The 18175-nt window shown below is 44.9% G+C and overlaps 2 protein-coding genes across 4 annotated transcripts in view; one reads left to right on the top strand and one right to left on the bottom strand.

Annotated features, from left to right (window-relative positions):
• Positions 1–3697, top strand: part of LOC140489307 (transportin-3-like) — a 69808-nt gene extending 66111 nt beyond the window's left edge. For all 3 annotated transcript variants that reach the window (XM_072588704.1, XM_072588703.1, XM_072588705.1), the window contains one exon: positions 588–3697. The gene's annotated coding sequence lies outside the window, so the exon portion shown is untranslated. The remainder of the gene's footprint in view (positions 1–587) is intronic.
• Positions 3698–3774: 77 nt separating this feature from the next.
• Positions 3775–17493, bottom strand: LOC140489308 (ras-related and estrogen-regulated growth inhibitor-like). The gene is made up of 4 exons (XM_072588708.1): positions 16979–17493; positions 11142–11198; positions 7525–7598; positions 3775–6303 (listed from the first exon to the last, which is right to left on the bottom strand). The coding sequence occupies exons 1-4, from the start codon at positions 17085–17087 to the stop codon at positions 5824–5826; spliced, it is 720 nt and encodes a 239-aa protein (XP_072444809.1). The 5' UTR covers positions 17088–17493; the 3' UTR covers positions 3775–5823.
• Between the last annotated feature and the right edge of the window lie 682 nt (positions 17494–18175).

Genomic DNA, 18175 nt, shown 5'->3' with positions numbered 1-18175 from the left:
TGTGTTTCCAGACCCGAACCATTTGTTGTGTGAGAAGTTTTTATCTCACCTCAGATTTGCTGCTTTGTAAATCACTTTCAACCCGTGCCCTCTTGATTGTTGTATGATTGGGAGCAGCTTTTCGCTTTCAATCAGGACCTCCCATGATTTTCAAAACTTCTGACAGATGTCTTCTTAGCTGTCTCCTTTTCAAGGAGAACACTCCAAACCCCTCCGATCTATCATCTTAACTGAAGTTTCTCATTTCATGGAACCATTCTTGCCAAATCTCTTCTGCCCTTCCTCCAATGTGTTCGCATCCTTTTATATATTGCAGCATCTAAACTGCACACAGTACTTCAGCTTAAGTCAAGTAACTTATACAAGTTAAACATCATCTCTTTGCTGTTGTACATTATGCCTTTATTTATAAAACCTAGGGTCATGTCTGTTTTATTTACTGTTCTCCACCTGACCCTGCCACCTTCAGTGATTGCTTGTCTTTCTGACTCTCTGTTTTTTCTGCTTTATAGGTTAATACGAGAGGAAAGATTGACAGGAAAACATGCCAATTGTTAATTTTATGTCTCTTTTATTTCCCTTTATAGTTGTACAAAGTCCTTCCTCTGGACCCAGCGACACCATTAAAAGTGAGGAATAAATTAGTCAGAACTCATTAAACTGGAGAGAAAGCAACAACAACTGAATTCCACAAGGGGTTACCCAGCTGGTTGCGGGTGGGTGGGGAAACGGGACAAATCTTATCCAGCTATTTAAAGGGGTATTTTGTTAAGATTATACTCATGTAATTGGGGCGGTACAGTGGCTCAGTGGTTAGCACTGCTGCCTCACAGCACCAGGGTCCCAGGTTCGATTCCAGCTTCGGGTGACTGTCTGTGTGGAGTTTGCACATTCTCCCCATGTCTGCGTGGGTTTCCTCCGGTTTCCTCCCACAGTCCAAAGATGTGCAGGTCAGGTGAATTGGCCATGCTAAATTGCCCATAGTATTAGGTGCATTAGTCAGAGGCAAATTGGTCTGGGTGGGTTACTCTTAAGAGGATCAGTGTGGACTGGTTGGGCCGAAGGGCCTGTTTCCACACTGTAGGAAATCTGATCAAAAAACTATCATGACTTCAGAAACAAAGGATGGTGTTCTAGTTGTCTCAATCAAGATGAATTCATCAAATAGAATTGTGTGTTACAGTTGCACCTTGTTTCAATACTGGCATCAGAAATGGGCACCATCCAAGATGGAGGTGGCTCAATGCTGTGTTGGCTTTTGCTGCAAATGACAAGGTCAAACGGGGTTATTCTGTATAACTTGCACAATAGTCATTCAAGGAAGTACCAGATTATATTGAGTTAATATAAGGTGATTGCATTGTAATATTGACTGATAAGGATGGTAGTGTTCATTGTGGACTGTGTATTTGAAAAGTGAATACTGTCAACTTGCATTGCCATTGTCAGAAAGTGAAAAAACAGTTTCTCTGACTTGAAAATGCACCATTTTGAATTTCTTGTGCTGACATCATATGAGTTCTCTCGGGGATGCAAAGATCTGATGATTAAGTCTGGGCCTTAGAGCTAATCCAGAAGTGTCTAGGCTGATTAAAGGAGGACTGACCCAAAGCATGCACACAACTTAACTTTTCCCAGTTTAGGTAGCTTCATTAGCAGTGTGCCTCAGCTAGTAGCACTCACCTTAAATCAGAAAGTGGTTGGTTCAAGGTCTTGAAAATGCACAATCCAGACTGAATGCAGTGCTGAGGGAGTGTTGCCTTGTTCATGGATTGTATTTTCGGATTAGGAATATATCCAGTGGTGTCATTATTCCCCTCTAAAGCTTCAACCCCTAAAATATTAACTGGCAATTGATCATATTTGATATTTGTTGGACATCTGTAACCCTGGCAGCTGCTCTGACTCCTTTGAGAACTGGGCAAGTGCATATTTGTTACTTTAGTCCGAGCCTACTGTCAAAGCAGTATTCTGAAACAAATCTCTGAATCTGGTGGGGTTTCCTCGAAAAAGATTAGAGATTGTCCATACTGACCCTTCTCTTCTCCCCATTCCTCAACTTGATTCTCCTGAATTAAGAGGGCACGTAATGATTTAAGAACTGTATCTTTTAACATTCTGTTGCTGCCTGTCACAAACATGCAGTGGTCACTGTTTGCATTGTAAACAAGCACCTTTAAGCGTATTTCTAAAATGAAGCTCAAAGCCACCTCCTTACTTGAGTGACAGTTTCTGGCAGAGCTAACTCAGGCAAATTTGTGTGGGATGCATCAGCTGAAATATTAGCCATGGTGACAGTCAGCAGTATTTATGTGAACAGTGAGTAAGATAAAGGCAAATGAGCATTGCCTTCAGATGATTGTTAGGAAAGGAACTTCTTATAGGTCTGTGGTGCAGGTTTATTGCTGTATTTCTTAGGAGCAGCATTTAGGCCATTTGGCCCTTTGAACCTGCTCTACCATTCTATAAGATGGTAACTGTTCTGGTTGTGCTCCCCCTTACATTTTCCTGTCTGCACTCCATACTTTGTGTAGCAAATTTATACTTTGAATAAATTTTAAATCCCAGCCTCCCCTATCTTGTGGGGAAGAGAATTCCACGCACTACACCACGTTCCCCCTCCTTTTTGCAGTCACTTCACAGATCTCCGTGCACACCAGTGACTTCCGGAACTGCAAGTCAGTTTGTCAACACGCCTGTCGGCATGCACGGATCCTCCAAACAGCTCAGAGGGAACATTGCCCCTCAGAGAAAATGATCCTCTCTGTTTTAAAAGAGAGTCCTCTTATTCTTTCAGAGATCTGCATTTTGTCCTGTCTCTGTACAGCTGATTGTCCGTGTCAGTCCCACCTTGGTGAAGCCTGCACAGTACCCCTGGTGCTGGCACTCGCTGGGGCAAAGAATGCAGCAGGTCCTGGACCTGAATTTAGTTTAGACACTGTCAACAAATCCAGGAGCAGAATATGCCATTCTGAACTTCGTTGGACGACCAGAAGGTCCACACTGGGTTCACAGCAGGAAGAGCAGTGGCCAAATGTGTCCACATGAGCACCAACAGCACTGAATTGCGATGACCTTCACGAGAGGAGGAGGGGGGAGGGGGTGGTTTCTGCTCATACGCAGCAGGGAATGCCAGAAGCTGATTGAGATCTTCCTCTTAACTGAGATTGAGCAGTGTGCCAGGTTGTTTGGTGAACCTCATGGAAACTACACTGACTCTGGGGTGAGGTGAAGAGATACATAGATTGGGAGGTCACTGTTGATGTGCCCAGTCACGGTGCGATGACATTTCCTTATTCCATTACTGATTCCTGGCGCCTCTGGGCAGACGGCTGCCAATGGGCAGTGGTCAGCTGAATTCCTTGGGTGCCAGTAGACTTTGGGGGAGGGAGGGTGTTGGGGGCATAGAGACAAAAGCAACGCAAACTAGTGATGGGTTTTTTAAAGTTTTTTTTTAATAACAGGCTTAAACAATTCAGAACAAGTTCTATTTTTTCAGTTTTGCAGCAGTTTAAAAGCAGATGTTAAATGCAAATATCTTGTCCTCTGTGTACTGTGCAGTCCTTTCAAATGTGAGTTAATTTAACACTCGTGTTGTGCTGTCTGATTCATGTGAAATATTTTGTCCGTGTTTAGTGGTGGTATTAATGTGTGCCGGTGTACAGAATTTTGTTTTATATTAAACTTTGGAACAAAATGTTGCTGCTTGTGCTTTAATCCCAAATATTTTGTCCACATTGCCTTTAGGGGAGCTCCCCATTTTCTTTTGATGTAAGTAATGCATAAGGTCTTAATCAGGTCTGTTCTCCCAGTTGCAATGGATAACTTGTACCCGTTCATTCTTTCCCGTTCCTACATCCCCCATGTTGGCTGGTTGTCTGTCTTTTCTCCCATTCTCATTTCCCAGAGTTGGACCACGGATTTTCATTGGATTAGTCCACACTTCTGGTTAAAGTGCTGCTGCTGGGGTTTACCATTTGCAGGATGGGGGACTCTTTCCCCCTATTACTCCCAACCATCAGGTGTATTGGAAGGATTTACAGGCTGACAGTCAACTGGCTTGGCCTGGTTATGTGTGCACCTTCCACAGCCAACAGGTCCCAGCATGGGACTTGCAGACCCAGAACCTGTGGTCCAGGAGGAGGAGGAGGAATGTCGCCCACTGTACCAAAAGACCTCGTTGCTAGTAATGAATTATAATGTCTTAATTGGATTATGCCCCCTTCTGTCTCAACCCAGCTTCATGAGTAACTCTGCAGTCACTGAATATATTCAAGGTAGGTAGATTTTAAAGGCATGAGCGGGTATGGGGGTTGTGGGGAGGTGGGAATATGACCTTGAGAGAGAAAGTTAGCCATGAACACACTGAACAGCAGAGTAAGCTTGATTGGCCAAATGGCCTACAGCTACTCCTAATTCCTATGTTTCTGGGAATGGCAACCCTCAGTCTGACAGTGAGAGAAATTCGTACATGTTATGTTTGTTGTGTAATATATACCCATTTCTATCCACGAGCTGCTTTTTTCCCTCTTAATAGGGGAAGCCAGTGGCCTAATTGGATTAATAAGGTAAAAACAATGACTGCAGATGCTAGTCTAGTGATAATACAGAGACGAGAATAATGATCTTGAGATGCCATTCAAATCCACCATTGCAGATGGTTGAATTCAAATTCAATTAAAAACTTGGAATTAAGCGTCTAATGATGGCCATGAAATTAATGTCAATTGTTGTTGTGGAGAGTGGGGGAGACCCATCTGGTTATGGAAGGAAACTACCATCCTTACCTGGTCTGGCCTACATGTGACTCCAGACCCACAGCAATCTGGCTGACTCTCAGTTGCTGTCTAGGTAATTACGGATGGGCAATAAATGCTGACCTAGCCAGAGATGCCCACATCCTATGAATACATTTTTTTTAAAAATCCCCCTTCTGTAAATTACATTTAGTAATTAAAACATAACCTACACTCCCGATCGATGCATGATGCAGTGCGCTATGTAAGCCCCCCTTAGTAAAAACCATCTCATGTCAGTGTCTGTCCTCCACAAAAGCATATCATGCTTTCATCCACTTCTCTTTCTAAACTGCCGATTACAGAGAAACGAGAGGTTAGTTACTCCTCTTCATTGGTTGACTCCTACCATAATGGCTGATTCTAGTCTATGTCTCGTTCCTCTTGACATAAATCGTTCACATCCAGTGAATGGCATTACTTAAATTGTATCAACCACCCACGGAACTTTGCTGCATATAAACAGCTGAGATCATTGATAGTGAAAAGGAAAATGTTTTAACCACTTCAAGAATGTTAAGGCAGTTTGACAGACTGGTAAAGGTGCCTGTTATCCTGTTGGCTTTATTTTCAATTTTTCGAAACAAATAAATGGCCCTCAGTCCTAGTCATTGTAACACAGGAGGCTAATCACCTCATTAGGTCTCTCCTTGTGTTCAGCAAGCCTCAAATGTATCTATAGTTCCTGTGCGGAGGGTAACCAGGAAAAGCTGCGTTGATTTGGTCTGACCACAAAACAATCCGATTTCAAGATGACAGTTCAAACTGAAGCCCCATAAATGATCCCTTGCAATGTGAAGAAGAGTAGATTTTCTGCTGTTCCATTCCGTATTTAGCCCTTCACCAACATCTGTTTCATGTCGCAGTTTGAGAGAACATGCTGTGCCAAAGATGCCTGCCACTGTTTCCTATATTATACAAACAGTGTCTACGCTTCAAAAAAGTACTTAATTTGCTGCAGATTGCTTTGGGCTGTTACCAGTCAGCCAAACAGAGATGTCTTTTGGATAGGCTTTCCGCAAGAAGCTTAATCGGTCAAGAAGTCCTTCACTGAACTCAAGCTGAAACTCCGTGTAGACAAGCTCATGGTAGCGTTTGAGGGGATCCTGGGTATCTTGTCCATCAGCTTCGAGGAGACCTTCCGCCGAAAGGTTGACAGCACTCCACTGGTTGCCATCTCCCGGTAAAGTAAATTGAAGACGCCCACCGTCTCCTCGTAGCTGTCTCGGGCTGAGATCTCAAAGAAAGGGCACTTGAGTGCCTGGGCGATGCCATCGCCCTCCTCCGTGGTCACCATCCGATCGTACTCGAGGTCCTTCTTGTTGGCGACGATGACCACAGGGGGCGGGGCATCGCTGTGACCCCGCTTCAAGCTGGAGTGGACGTGGCTGATCAAGAACCTCAGTCGGAGAACCTCATCAAAGCTACACCGGTCTGTCACTGAGTAGGCGATGATGAAACCCTCCGCCCACTTGATCTTTTCCTCGATTAACATCGCATCCTCTTCCTTTGGTGGAGGGAAGAAAAGTTATTTATTCCCTTTCTTGTGCAATATGTGAGAGATTCAGTTGCAGGTTATCATTATCAGGTCACTATTTTAATACTGTTTCTGGGAGCTTGCTATAATATGTTTCCAACATTACAAGTGACTATGCTACAAAACACTTTGGAAAGTCCTGAGTTGGTCCATAAATAGAAGTTCTTTCATTGGCTGCAACCTCTCCATATGCTCACCAATGAATGCTGCAATTAAATGTCAGTGAACCCCTTGCTTTTCTTGCATCCCCAGCCCAAGCTGTATTTTTTTTTGTCTGGTTGACTTTGCTGTCAGCAGAATGGGCCCATTTCCTCCCTTTTACATCTGTCTTTTAGTCCCATTTTACATCTCTATCGCCATTAACACCACAGTAATAATGAGGTCAGCCAGGTGGAGCTCAGAACGAGTTTTCACTGATTGTGGTTGTTAAATTGTCCAATCAGGAAGTCCTGGCTGACATAAGAACAGGAGTGTCAGAGGTTCTGTTCACTCTGAGAGCTGGCTCTGAGAGAGCTGGATTAATGTCAAGGACTCTCCACGTGGAAATAAAGGCCGACAGGATACTGGCCTCTCTGGAGAACCAGAGGACACAGCTTAAAAATACGGGGTAGACCATTTAGGACAGAGATGAGGAGAAACTTCTTCACCCAGAGAGTGGTGGCTGTGTGGAATGCTCTGCCCCAGAGGGCAGTGGAGGCCCAGTCTCTGGATTCATTTAAGAAAGAGTTGGATAGAGCTCTCGAGGATTGTGGAATCAAGGGTTATGGACATAAGGCAGGAACAGGATACTGATTAAGGATGATTAGACATGATCATATTGAATGATGGTGCAGGCTCGAAGGGCAGAATGGCCTACTCCTGCACCTATTGTCTATTGAGTTATTTCAAACACTTCCTTTGTCTTTTTGCTCTGGGTATCCTCCCCATCTGTTCCACTCGCTCCTCCTTCACTTCTGGCAATAGCATAAAAACTCCTGTTTTATCAGCCCTTTCAGTTCTGAAGAAGTCACATTGCATTTGAAGCATCAACTCTGTTTCTCTTTCCCCAGACCTGCTGAGCTTCTCCCACACTCTGCTTTTGTTTTAGATTTCTAGTAGCTGCAGTATTTTGCTTTTATTTGAATACTCTTTGAAACCTCCAGTTTGTGGAGGTAATGACCCTTGTTCATAATGACCCCGTGATTACATTACCTGGCCTGCAGTATCGAGAACTTCAAACTGCACACATTCCCCATCCACCGAGGACACATGTCTGTATATTGTTTCTGTGAATGAGCGCAAATGTTGGTTATAGTTTGGACATTACTGGACATCTTCAATTGCATTTCTATACTATCGGCAATCATACCTGTGGCTGCCTGGACCCCGTGCTCCAATATTTCCTCTTTAAACCTGTTCACTTCTAAATCTCTTGTCTTACAAGTCAGAGTCATAGAGATGTACAGCAAGGAAACAGACCCTTCGGTCCAGGCCAACCAGATATCCCAACCCAACCTAGTCCCACCTGCCAGCACCCAGCCCATATCCCTCCAAACCCTTCCTATTCATATACCCATCATTTGCGATACTTGGCTTTATTAGTCAAGAGTCAAAGAGTGTGGTGTTGGAAAAGCACAGGCAGCATCCGAGGAGCAGGAGAATCAACATTTCGAGCATAAGCCCTTCATCATGAATGAGGCCTGTGGCCCAAGGAGGCTGAGAGATAAATGGGAGGGGGGATGGAGCTGGGGGTAAGGTAGCTAAGAATGTGATAGGTTATTGAACGTGAGGGGTGAAGTTGATAGGTCAGAGAGGAGGGTGAAGTGGATAGGTGGGAAGGAGGATGGACAGGTAGGACAGATCAAGAGGACAGTGCCGAGTTGGAAGGTTTGATCTGGAATAAGGTGGGAGATGGGGAAATGAGGAAACTGGTGAAATCCACATTGATTCTGTGTGGTTGGACGGTCCCAAGGCGGAAAATGAGGTGTTCTTCCTCCAGGTGTTGGGTGGTTAGGGTTTGGCGGCGGAGGAGGCCCAGAACTTGCATGTCCCTGGGGGGGGTTGGAGTTAAAGTGTTTGGTCACAGGGTGGTGGGGTCGGTGGGTGCGGGTGTCCCAAAGACGTTCTGTGAAACATTCTGCAAGATGGCCTCCTGACTCCCTGATGTAGAGAGACCACATCAGGAGCAAAAGACACAGTAGATGACTTGTGGAACTGCAGGTAAATCTATGTTGGATGTTGAAGAATCCTTTGGGGCCTTGGACGGAGGTAAGGGGGGAGGTGTGGCCGTTGGTTTTACAATTCCTGCGGTGGCAGAGGAAGGTGCCAGGAGTGAAGGGTGGGTTGGTGGAGGGCATGAACCTAACAAGGGAGTCACAGAGGGAATGGTCTCTCCAGAATGCAGATGGGTTGGAGAGGGAAATATATCCCTGGTGGTGGGGTCTGTTTGTAGGTGGCGGAAATGGCGGAGGAGGATGCGATGTATCTGGAGGTTGGTGTGGTGGAAGGTGAAGACCGGGGGTGTACTGTCCTTGTTACGATTGGAGGGGTGGGGTTCAAAGGTGGAGGTGCAGGAAGTGGAGGAGATGTGCTGGAGGGCATCGGCGACCATGTAGGAGGGGAAATTGCAGTGTTTGAAGAAGGAGGCCATCTGGGGTGTGTGGGAAGTGGAGTAGATGCACTGGAGGGCATCATCTGCAGGTCTACAGATAGTGATGGTAGAGGCTCTGTGAATCTCTTCATTGTGTGGCTGACCAGGAATCTCCCACTCTTCCTGCCTGTCAGTGGTATGTACCTTATTAGTCAAGGCATTGAATACAAGATCAAGGTGATTATGTTGGAGCTGTATGTAATGTGTGCAGTTCTAATTGCCACATTTTGGGATGGAGAGGGTGCAAGAGAGATTTACTAGAATGTTACTTGGGTTGGAGTGATTCAGCTGTGAAAAGAAACTAGATAGTTCTAAGGAAGGGTCACCAGACCCAAAACATTAACTCTGATTTGTCTTTATAGAAGCTGCTGAGCTTTTCCAGCAGGTTCTGTTTTCGGTTGTAGATGAGCTGGGGCTGTTTCCCTTTTAACAGAGCAGGCTGGAGCTTTGGGGGGATCTGAATGAAGTGTGTAAAGTTCTGAGGGGCACACAGTAAACAGAACAAGACCCTTTTTTCCTTAGTAGTAGGGTCAATAACTGGGTGGGGGGGGGGGGGGGGTGCAGCACTGTTTTAAGGAATGAGAAGGATTGTGAGGGAAAATAAGTGAATTCACAGGGTTACAGATATGTAGAAATATTGCTTTCTGGGTGGTAATGGTGGGAACCCTCAAGACATTTAATAAATATTTAAATGACCACTTGAAGCACCACAACATGGAAGGCAGTGAGCCACGTGCTGGAAAATGGGTTTAGAATAGATGGACATTTGGTGAATGGTGTGGACACGACAGGCTAAAAGGCCTTTTCCCATCCTGTAAAAACTGAGTCACTCCGTAAAACCTACTTGTTATGAGATATTAAGCTGTTTCATTACATGCTGGTGGTATGTTACAGTTCACTGAGGGACTCTGGGTTTCATGGGTGGAACCATGCATGTTTTACAGGAATGATGTAGTCTGCAGCTACAGATATTGACAGTAGAGGCTCTGTCAATCTCTGCATTGTATGGCTGACCAGGAATCTCTCCCAGTCTTTCTACCTGTCAGTGGTGTTTACCAAAGGCTGAGGGGTGACCTTATAGAAGTTTATAAAATCATAAAATCACATAATCCGGGACCTTGGAGTGTACAGGCACTCGATAACTCCAAGTTATTGTGATGCAGAAAGCTTACTCAAGTGGTGAGTACTGAGGTAAAAATACAGCATGTGTTGTACCATTTTATATGCTTTAGAGTCCCTGCAGTGAACTTACTGAGAGCTCTATTGTTTGGAGGCATCTCCTAACTACAGTGCTGAATTTCACTCCTGCCCGTGAAGCTTCAGATTTCAGCATGTGGGTGAGACATTGACAACTCCAATCTCTTGTTTCTCACATGCTGGAACAAGCTGTGTATGGGTGTGAGACATTCCGGCTGTTATCAGTTTGTTCTGCTGTGATGGACACACACACACACATGCTGCATATCAGCGAGATCATTTGGGCTGTTGGCAGTCTGGCAGAATGTGATAGAATGTCCAATTGGGCTAGGTATTTATATTAACTACAAATCCCAACAAATACACAGAGCAGCATAGAGTCATAGATATGTACAGCATGGAAACAGACCCTTCGGTCCAACCCATCCATGCTGACCCAACCCAACCCAATCTAATTCCATCTGCCAGCACCCGGCCCATAACCCTCCAAACCCTTCCTATTCATATACCCAACAAATGCCTCTTAAATGTTGCAATTGTACCAGCCTCTACCACTTCCTCTGCCAGCTCATTCCATACACGTACCACACTCTGTGTGAAAAAGTTGCCCCTTAGGTCTCTTTTATATCTTTCCCCTCTCACCCTAAACCTATGCCCTCTAGTTCTGGACTCCCTGACCCCAGGGAAAAGACTTTGCCTATTTTCCCTATCCATGCCCCTCATGATTTTGTAAACCTCTGAAAGGTCACCCCTCAGCCTCCGACGCTCCAGGGAAAATATCTCCAGCCTGTTCAGCCTCTCCCTATAGCTCAAACCCTCCAACCCTGGCAACATACTTGTAAATCTTTTCTGAACCCTTTCAAGTTTCACAACATTTTTAACTGCAATGTTGTAAATACCCTTTCACCAAACATACAGTAGCGTGCACACACCCCATTCACTTGGAGGGATCCCTTTCAGGAGCCACTCTGCGCATACTCACCCAAAGTGGGATCATACTCTCCGATGAATCTTTTAGTTATGAACCGTACGGTGATTGCTGGAAAAGCAAAGGTGTGAGAGTTAGATGTGAAGTGGAAAACTGTGCCAACTGACCTGGCCCTGATCTGTACTTCAACATTGTTTAAACATCAATAGTCCGTGGATGCTCTGTCAGCTTCCAGCGCTGAGACAGGCCACTCACCCCAAAAGTTCCATGCTGGTCTCCTCCCATCCCTCTTCATCCAATCTGATCAACAATTTACATCGTGTGATCATAAGATATAGGAATTGAAGTCAACCATTCAGCCCCTCCAGCTTACTACGCTGTTGTGGCTTATTTGATCATGGTCTTAGCCCCACTTTCCTCACTGTGGCCCTAACCCTCAACTCCCTTGTCTATCAAAAATCTATCCAAATCAACCCTGAATGTATTCAATGATTAGTCTCCAGTGCTTTCTAAGAGTGAGAGAGAATTCCCCAATGTCTGAAAGAAAAGTAGTTCTTTTTATCTCTGTCTTAAATGTGAAACTCTGAGTTTTGTACTGTGGCCCCAAGTTCGAGATTCTTACTCGAGAGGAAACAGCTACCAGCATTTACTCCTGTCAACTCCCCTCAGAGTCGTATGTTGCAATTTTTCGAAACTGAGTGCAGGCCCATGTAGCTCAATCTTTTCTCATAATCACATCCATTCCAGGCAGTGAGCCTTCTCTGAGCTGTTTCCAATGCCCTCCTATTCCTTTCTCTCTTCATCAAGCTTCCCCTTCAACATTCATCTCAGCTTTTCCCTGTAGCAGCAAGTCTCAGACAGTAAAAGATTGTTTTTTTTCTGAATTCTTATTTGGGTTTATGAGCATCTCTGTTAAATGTATAGCCCCATTACACACCTATTCTTCCCACTCGTTTATGTGGAAACATTTCTTGCAGTCATAGAGATGTACAGCACAGAAACAGACCCTTCGGTCCGACTCATCCATGCCGACCAGATATCCTAAATTAATCTCGTCCCATTTGCCAGCACTTGGCCCATATCCCTCTAAACTCTTCCTATTCATATACCCATCCAGGTGCCATTTAAATGTTGTAATTGTACCAGTCTCCACCACTTCCTCTGGCAGCTCATTCCGTACACGCACCATCCTCTGCTTGAAAAAGTTGCCCCTTAGGGCCCTTTTATATCTTTCCCATCTCACTCTAAACCTATGCCCTCTAGTTCTGGACTATTCCACCCCAGGGAAAAGACTTTGTCTATTTATCCTATCCATGCCCCTCATGATTTTATAAACCTCTATAAGGTCACCCCTCAGCCTCCGACACTCCAGGGAAAACAGCCCCAGCCTATTCAGCCTCTCCCTATAGCTCAAATCCTCCAACCCTGGCAACTTCTGCTGGGATCTGTTATAGTTTAGATCCATATGAGGCCACACTCATCTTTTTTCTGAGAACAAGAATCCTGTCCTGTTCAATCTTGAACTGAACGTTAGAAAAACTGCAAGATGGACGTACAACAAATACTTCTGAATCCCCAGCATCCCCAACCAACCAATATTAATGATTAAGTCAATGCATTTTAGCTGTGATTTCAAGATGGACTTGCACTGTTTGGTCTTGTGTTTTGATACTAGTTGGTCAGGGTGATTTGACAGCAAGCCGCAAAATCACAAAATGGTCACAGCGCAGGAAGAGACTATTCAATCCATCCTGTCTGCACCAGTTCTCCAATGACAATTCCCCTACCTTCACCTCGAAGCCCTGAACATTCTTCCATTTCACACAACAATCCAACACCCTCTTGATTGAATCTGTGTCCACCACATTCATGTGCAGCGTGTTACAGATCCTAACCCATTCACTGCATGAAAAGGGTTTCTCCCTTGGCTCCATTGCTTCTTTTGCTAATCCACTTCAATATGTCCCCCCTCTTTCTCAATCCTCCCCCAGTGGAAACAGTTTATTGCCGAACGACACTGTCTATGAGACCGTAAAAAATAGCAACAGGAACAGGCCATTAGTCCCTGGAGCCTGTTTCACCAATCAGTAAGATCTTAGCTGATCCAACATTCCTCATGCTCACTTTCCTGTGTTTTTTCCTGTAACCCTTTATGATTTTGAATTCTTCTTTTTAAAAATCTTCTTTAACGTTCACAGGCTCAGTGTTCACTGGGTTTTTCTTGATTATTTTTCTTTAAGCTTGGTTTGCTGGCCTTTCTCTTTTACAAGTCATGATGTGGAGGAGCCGCTGTTGGACTGGGTCGGGGGGGGGTGGGGGGGGGATGGGGGGGGGATGGGGATGGGGGGGCGGGGATGGTGGGGGAGGGATGATGGGGAGGACAAAGTTAAAAATCACAACACCACGCAATCTAGGTTTGTTCAAAAATCATTTCAGTTGCACGACACTAATCTTTTGCTATAATTCTGTGTCTTGTGATCCTGCACCACAGCCACCTGATGAAGGAGCAGCGCTCCGAAAGCTAGTGCTTCCAAATAAACCTGTTGGACTATAACCTGGTGTTGTGTAATCCTTTACAAGCGACACAGAGTCCTTAAAGGACTTTCTCTTACTGTTTCTCTTACTTTGTCATTGGAAAAATGTAAATGGAATGAGTTGATAATTTTTTAAAGATATATTTAATTGTTAGGATAGGGGCGTCGCTGTCAAAACCCAACATTTATTGCCCATTATCAGTTGCTCTGAATAATTCACTTGTCTACTTTAATAACCAGTTGGGGTCAGTCATGTTGGCGTGTGGGTCTGAGGTCATATAAAATGCTAGACTGGGTAAGGAATTCCTTCCCTGAAAGACATTAGTGAACTGTTTGGAATTTTACATCAATGTTAAAATTACTTTTTACTGCTACCAGATTTTTAATTTGAATTCATATCTTTAAATTGTTATGGTGAGATTTGTACACTCAGTCCTCAGAGTTAATAGTCCAGAAGCTCAGTAGTATGAAGTTTGATGTTAAGTTTGATCTGATTTTTGCGATGTTTTTGCTGTGCTAAAGATACTATATAAATGCAAATATTTTCACGAACAGTTTGAACCAGGTGGTATTTGAGGTGCCAGTTAGTGTGAATGCACCACCTACCTCCTATCATAAATAATAAACAGTTATTATTTATCCGCTATGTTGAATAAAAAGTGTAATCAGAAACTTTGAAGCCAATCGGCATCCTCAATTTTCCTGCATATATACTTCAAGCTGAGAACAAGGACATTGAACATAGAACAATACACCATAGAACAGGCCCTTCGGCCCTCGATATTGCACCGAACTGTGAACTATTCTCAGCTCGTCCCCTTACACTATCCCATCATCATCCTTGTGCTTATCTAAGGATTGTTTAAATCTCCCTAATGTGGCTGAGAAATTAATCACTTTTTTAAAAATCTGAGATGGGGAAGAAGAAGAAGATGGGGCGGCAGGGTGGTTCAGTGGTTAGTACTGTTGCCTCACGGCGCCAGGGACCCGGGTTCAATTCCCACCTCAGACTGACTGTGTGGAGTTTGCACATTCTCCCTGTGTCTGCGTGGGTTTCCTCCGGGTGCTCCGGTTTCCTCCCACAGTCCAAAGATGTGCAGGTTAGATGAATTGGCCATGCTAAATTGCCTGTAGTGTTAGGCGCATTAGTTAAGGGAATGAGTCTGGGTGGGTTACTCTTCGGAGGGTTAGTGTGGACTTGTTGGGCCGAAGGGCCTATTTCCGCACTGTCGGTAATCTAAAAAAAAACCTCGGAATAGGATTACCACCATTCCCACAGTCAGACCCACCGGATGAACAAGGTTTAGACAGGCTCAGGAGCTTGGAAGGAGTTTCGGTGTTTGGCTACCTGCAACGGGAAGCTAACTGCAGACGTTAATAACTAACCACTCCACAATGTTTCATGAAGGACAGAAAGGTGAACTGGGCAAGAGATAACAAAAGGGTTTAAAATGTCAGGAAGCCAATGAGCTCTGATTAGAAGGGATTCCAATCAATTATTTTTTAATCAATCTGTTTGACCATGTTATGGCACATCTTGGCAGAGTCACGCAACATGGAAACAGACCCTTCGACCTAACTCGTCCATGCTGACCAGGTTTCCCAAACTAAACCAGTTCCATTTGCCTGTGTTTAGCCCATATCCCTCTAAACTTTTCCTATTCACGTACCTGTCCAAATGTGGACTTGGGTTCAATACCAGCCTTGAGTGACTGTCTGTGTGGAGTTGGCACGTTCTCCCTGTGTCTGCGTGGGTTTCCTCCGGGTGCTCCAGTTTCCTCCCACGATCCAAAGATGTGCAAGTTCGGTGAATTGGCCATGCTAGATTGTCCATAGTGTTAGGGGCATTAGTCGGGGGTAAATATGGGGTAGGGTAATGGGTCTGGGTGGGTTACTCTTCTGAGGGTCAGTGTGGACTTGTTGGGCCAAAGGGCCTGTTTCCATACTGTAGGGAATCTAATCTAATCTCTACCAATGTTGTATCTGTACTTGCATCTACCATTTCCTCTGACAGTTCATTCCACATGCAAACCACCCTCTGTGTAAAAAGGTTGCCCCTCAGGTCCCTTTTAATCTTTCCCCTCTCGCCTAAAAATTATGACCCCTAGTTTTGAAGTCACCTACCTTGGGGAAAGGAGCTTTGCTACTCACCTTATCTATGCCCTTCATGATTATATAAACCTCTATATGGTCACCCCTCAACACTCCAATGAAAAAAGTCCCAACCTCTCTTATAATGCAAACCCTCCAGCCTTGGTAACATTCTTGGAAATCTTTTGTGCTTCCTTTCCAATTTAATAATATCCTTCCTATAGCAGGGTGACTAGACCTGTACACAGTACTCCAAGCGTGGCCTCATCAACACCCCATACAACTGCAACATGACGTCCCAACTCCTGTACTTAGTGCTCTGAGCAATGAAGGCAAAAGTGTCAAATATTGTCTTCACCACCCTTTCTACCTGCAAATACACTTTCAAGGAACTATGCACCTCACTCCTAAATCTCTCTATTCAACAACATTCTCCAGGACCTACCATTAACTGTGTAAGTCCTGCCTTTGTTTGTCTTACCAACAGCTCACATTTATCTAAATTAAACTCCATCTGCCACTCTGCAGCCCGCTGGCCCTGTTGATCAAGTCTTGCTGGGTGCTGAGGGTCTGGAACACACTGCCTGGGAGAGTCGTTAAGGTGGGAAACCTCACAAACTTTAAAAAGCACTTGGATGAGCATTTGAGGAGTAGGCCACAGTGTATTTTTGGCAGTGAAGACTCGATGGGTTGAAGAGTCTCTTCTGTACCATATGATTCAATGGAACATGAACTTCGACCTTCTAGTCCAGAGATAGAGACACTGTTCCACCTGATGAAGGAGCAGTACTCTGAAAGCTAGTGTTTCCAATTAAACCTGTTGGACTATAACCTGACGTTGTGTGATTTTTAACCCAGTGTTATAGGGTTGAGTATGAATTATTTGACACTGAATAAACATAAACATACAGTTATACAGGGAGTCCCTTTCAACCCTGATCAATCATTGTGCAGGGGAATTAAACGTGCAGCGTTTCAGGATAGAGCAGGGCCAATGGGACCCGATTGGATTCTGCAGAGGGCCAGCATGGATGGGCAGAAAGGCCTCCTCCTTTGTCGTAATGACCCTAATGTGCTGTGACAGCCGGAACTCAGTGTAACTCTAGCCCTCCTGAACAACCATTAATTCCAAACACTGCCTAGTCCTTGCCCTGCTAAATCACTGGGATTCCTGTGAAGTTTCTCTGCTGTGCAAGATGAAGCAACAGATCTGGATAGCCTCCGGAAACAAAAAAGAGAAATGAGTTTTGATTTTGTGCTCCTTACCAGTTTTCCCCACAGCCCCTTGGCCCAGAATGGCCACTCTCACAGTCCTGCAGCCGGCCAAGTGCTGAGCTCTCTTCAAAGGACGGGGCAGCTGGAAGTTGGAGTTCATGTTGGAGTCTCAGCTCCGGCTTCCTGCTGGGCTTTGGAGCAGAAGGGACTCTGGAGTTCCCAATCTCACAGAAGCTTGGATCCAGTCCTTGCCTAACTGCATTCCGTCTTCTGTGCTCCGGGTTAAAACGCAGAGAAGGCTTCTTCCCACAGTCCGAGAGTTGGAGATTTTCTGAAGTTCCTCTGTTTGGAGCTCAGAGTCCAACAACTTCTGTCTGACACAGATCCTTCAGTCCTGATTGTTTTCTGCTAGCTCCCCCTACTCTCTCTCTCTCTCGGAGATGTGATGCTAAATAGTTTGGACCAAACACCTAACAATCTGTTCCACTCTAGTTCCTGTCTTGACGTACGTTGTTTGCAGTTTCTACAGAGCTCCCGTGGGTCCTACTGCCCTCATGCAGCTCGGTGAGAACTGAAAAAAAAGACTTGCATTTATGTAGCACCTCTCCCAACTGCCGTTCATCTCCAAAGACTTTACAGTCATTCTTATAATCTGATCCTTACTTCCAGATTCTCCCACAAGTGGAAACATCGATTCAGTCAAGTCCCAACCAGTCAAGTCCCCTCTCGATCCCCAAATGGACAGGGAAAATGTTTTAAGGCGGGACATTGGTTAGGCCACTGTTGGAATATTGCATGCAGTTCTGGTCTTCCTATCGGAAAGATGTTGTGAAACTTGAAAGGGTTCAGAAAAGATTTACAAGGATGTTGCCAGGGTTGGAGGATTTGAGCTATAGGGAGAGGCTGAATAGGCTGGGGCTGTTTTCCCTGGAGCGTCGGGGCTGAGGGGTGACCTTAAAGAGGTTTACAAAATTATGAGAGGCATGGATAGGATAAATAGACAAGGTCTCTTCCCTGGGGTTGGGGAGTCCAGAACTAGAGGGCATAGGTTTAGGGTGAGATGGGAAAAGATATAAAAGTGACCTATGGGGCAATGTTTTCACGCAGAGGGTGGTACGTGTATGGAATGAGCTGCCAGACGATGTGGTGGAGGCTGGTACAATTACAACATTTAAGAGGCATTTGGATGGGTATATGAATAAGACCATAAGACATAGGAGCGGAAGTAAGGCCATTCAGCCCATCGAG

This window comes from Chiloscyllium punctatum, chromosome 18 (genome assembly GCF_047496795.1).
Source record: "Chiloscyllium punctatum isolate Juve2018m chromosome 18, sChiPun1.3, whole genome shotgun sequence".
In the NCBI taxonomy this organism is placed as follows: Eukaryota; Metazoa; Chordata; class Chondrichthyes; order Orectolobiformes; family Hemiscylliidae; genus Chiloscyllium; species Chiloscyllium punctatum.
Note: the sequence above shows the minus strand (reverse complement) of the source record. Positions and strands in the feature narration are given on the sequence as shown.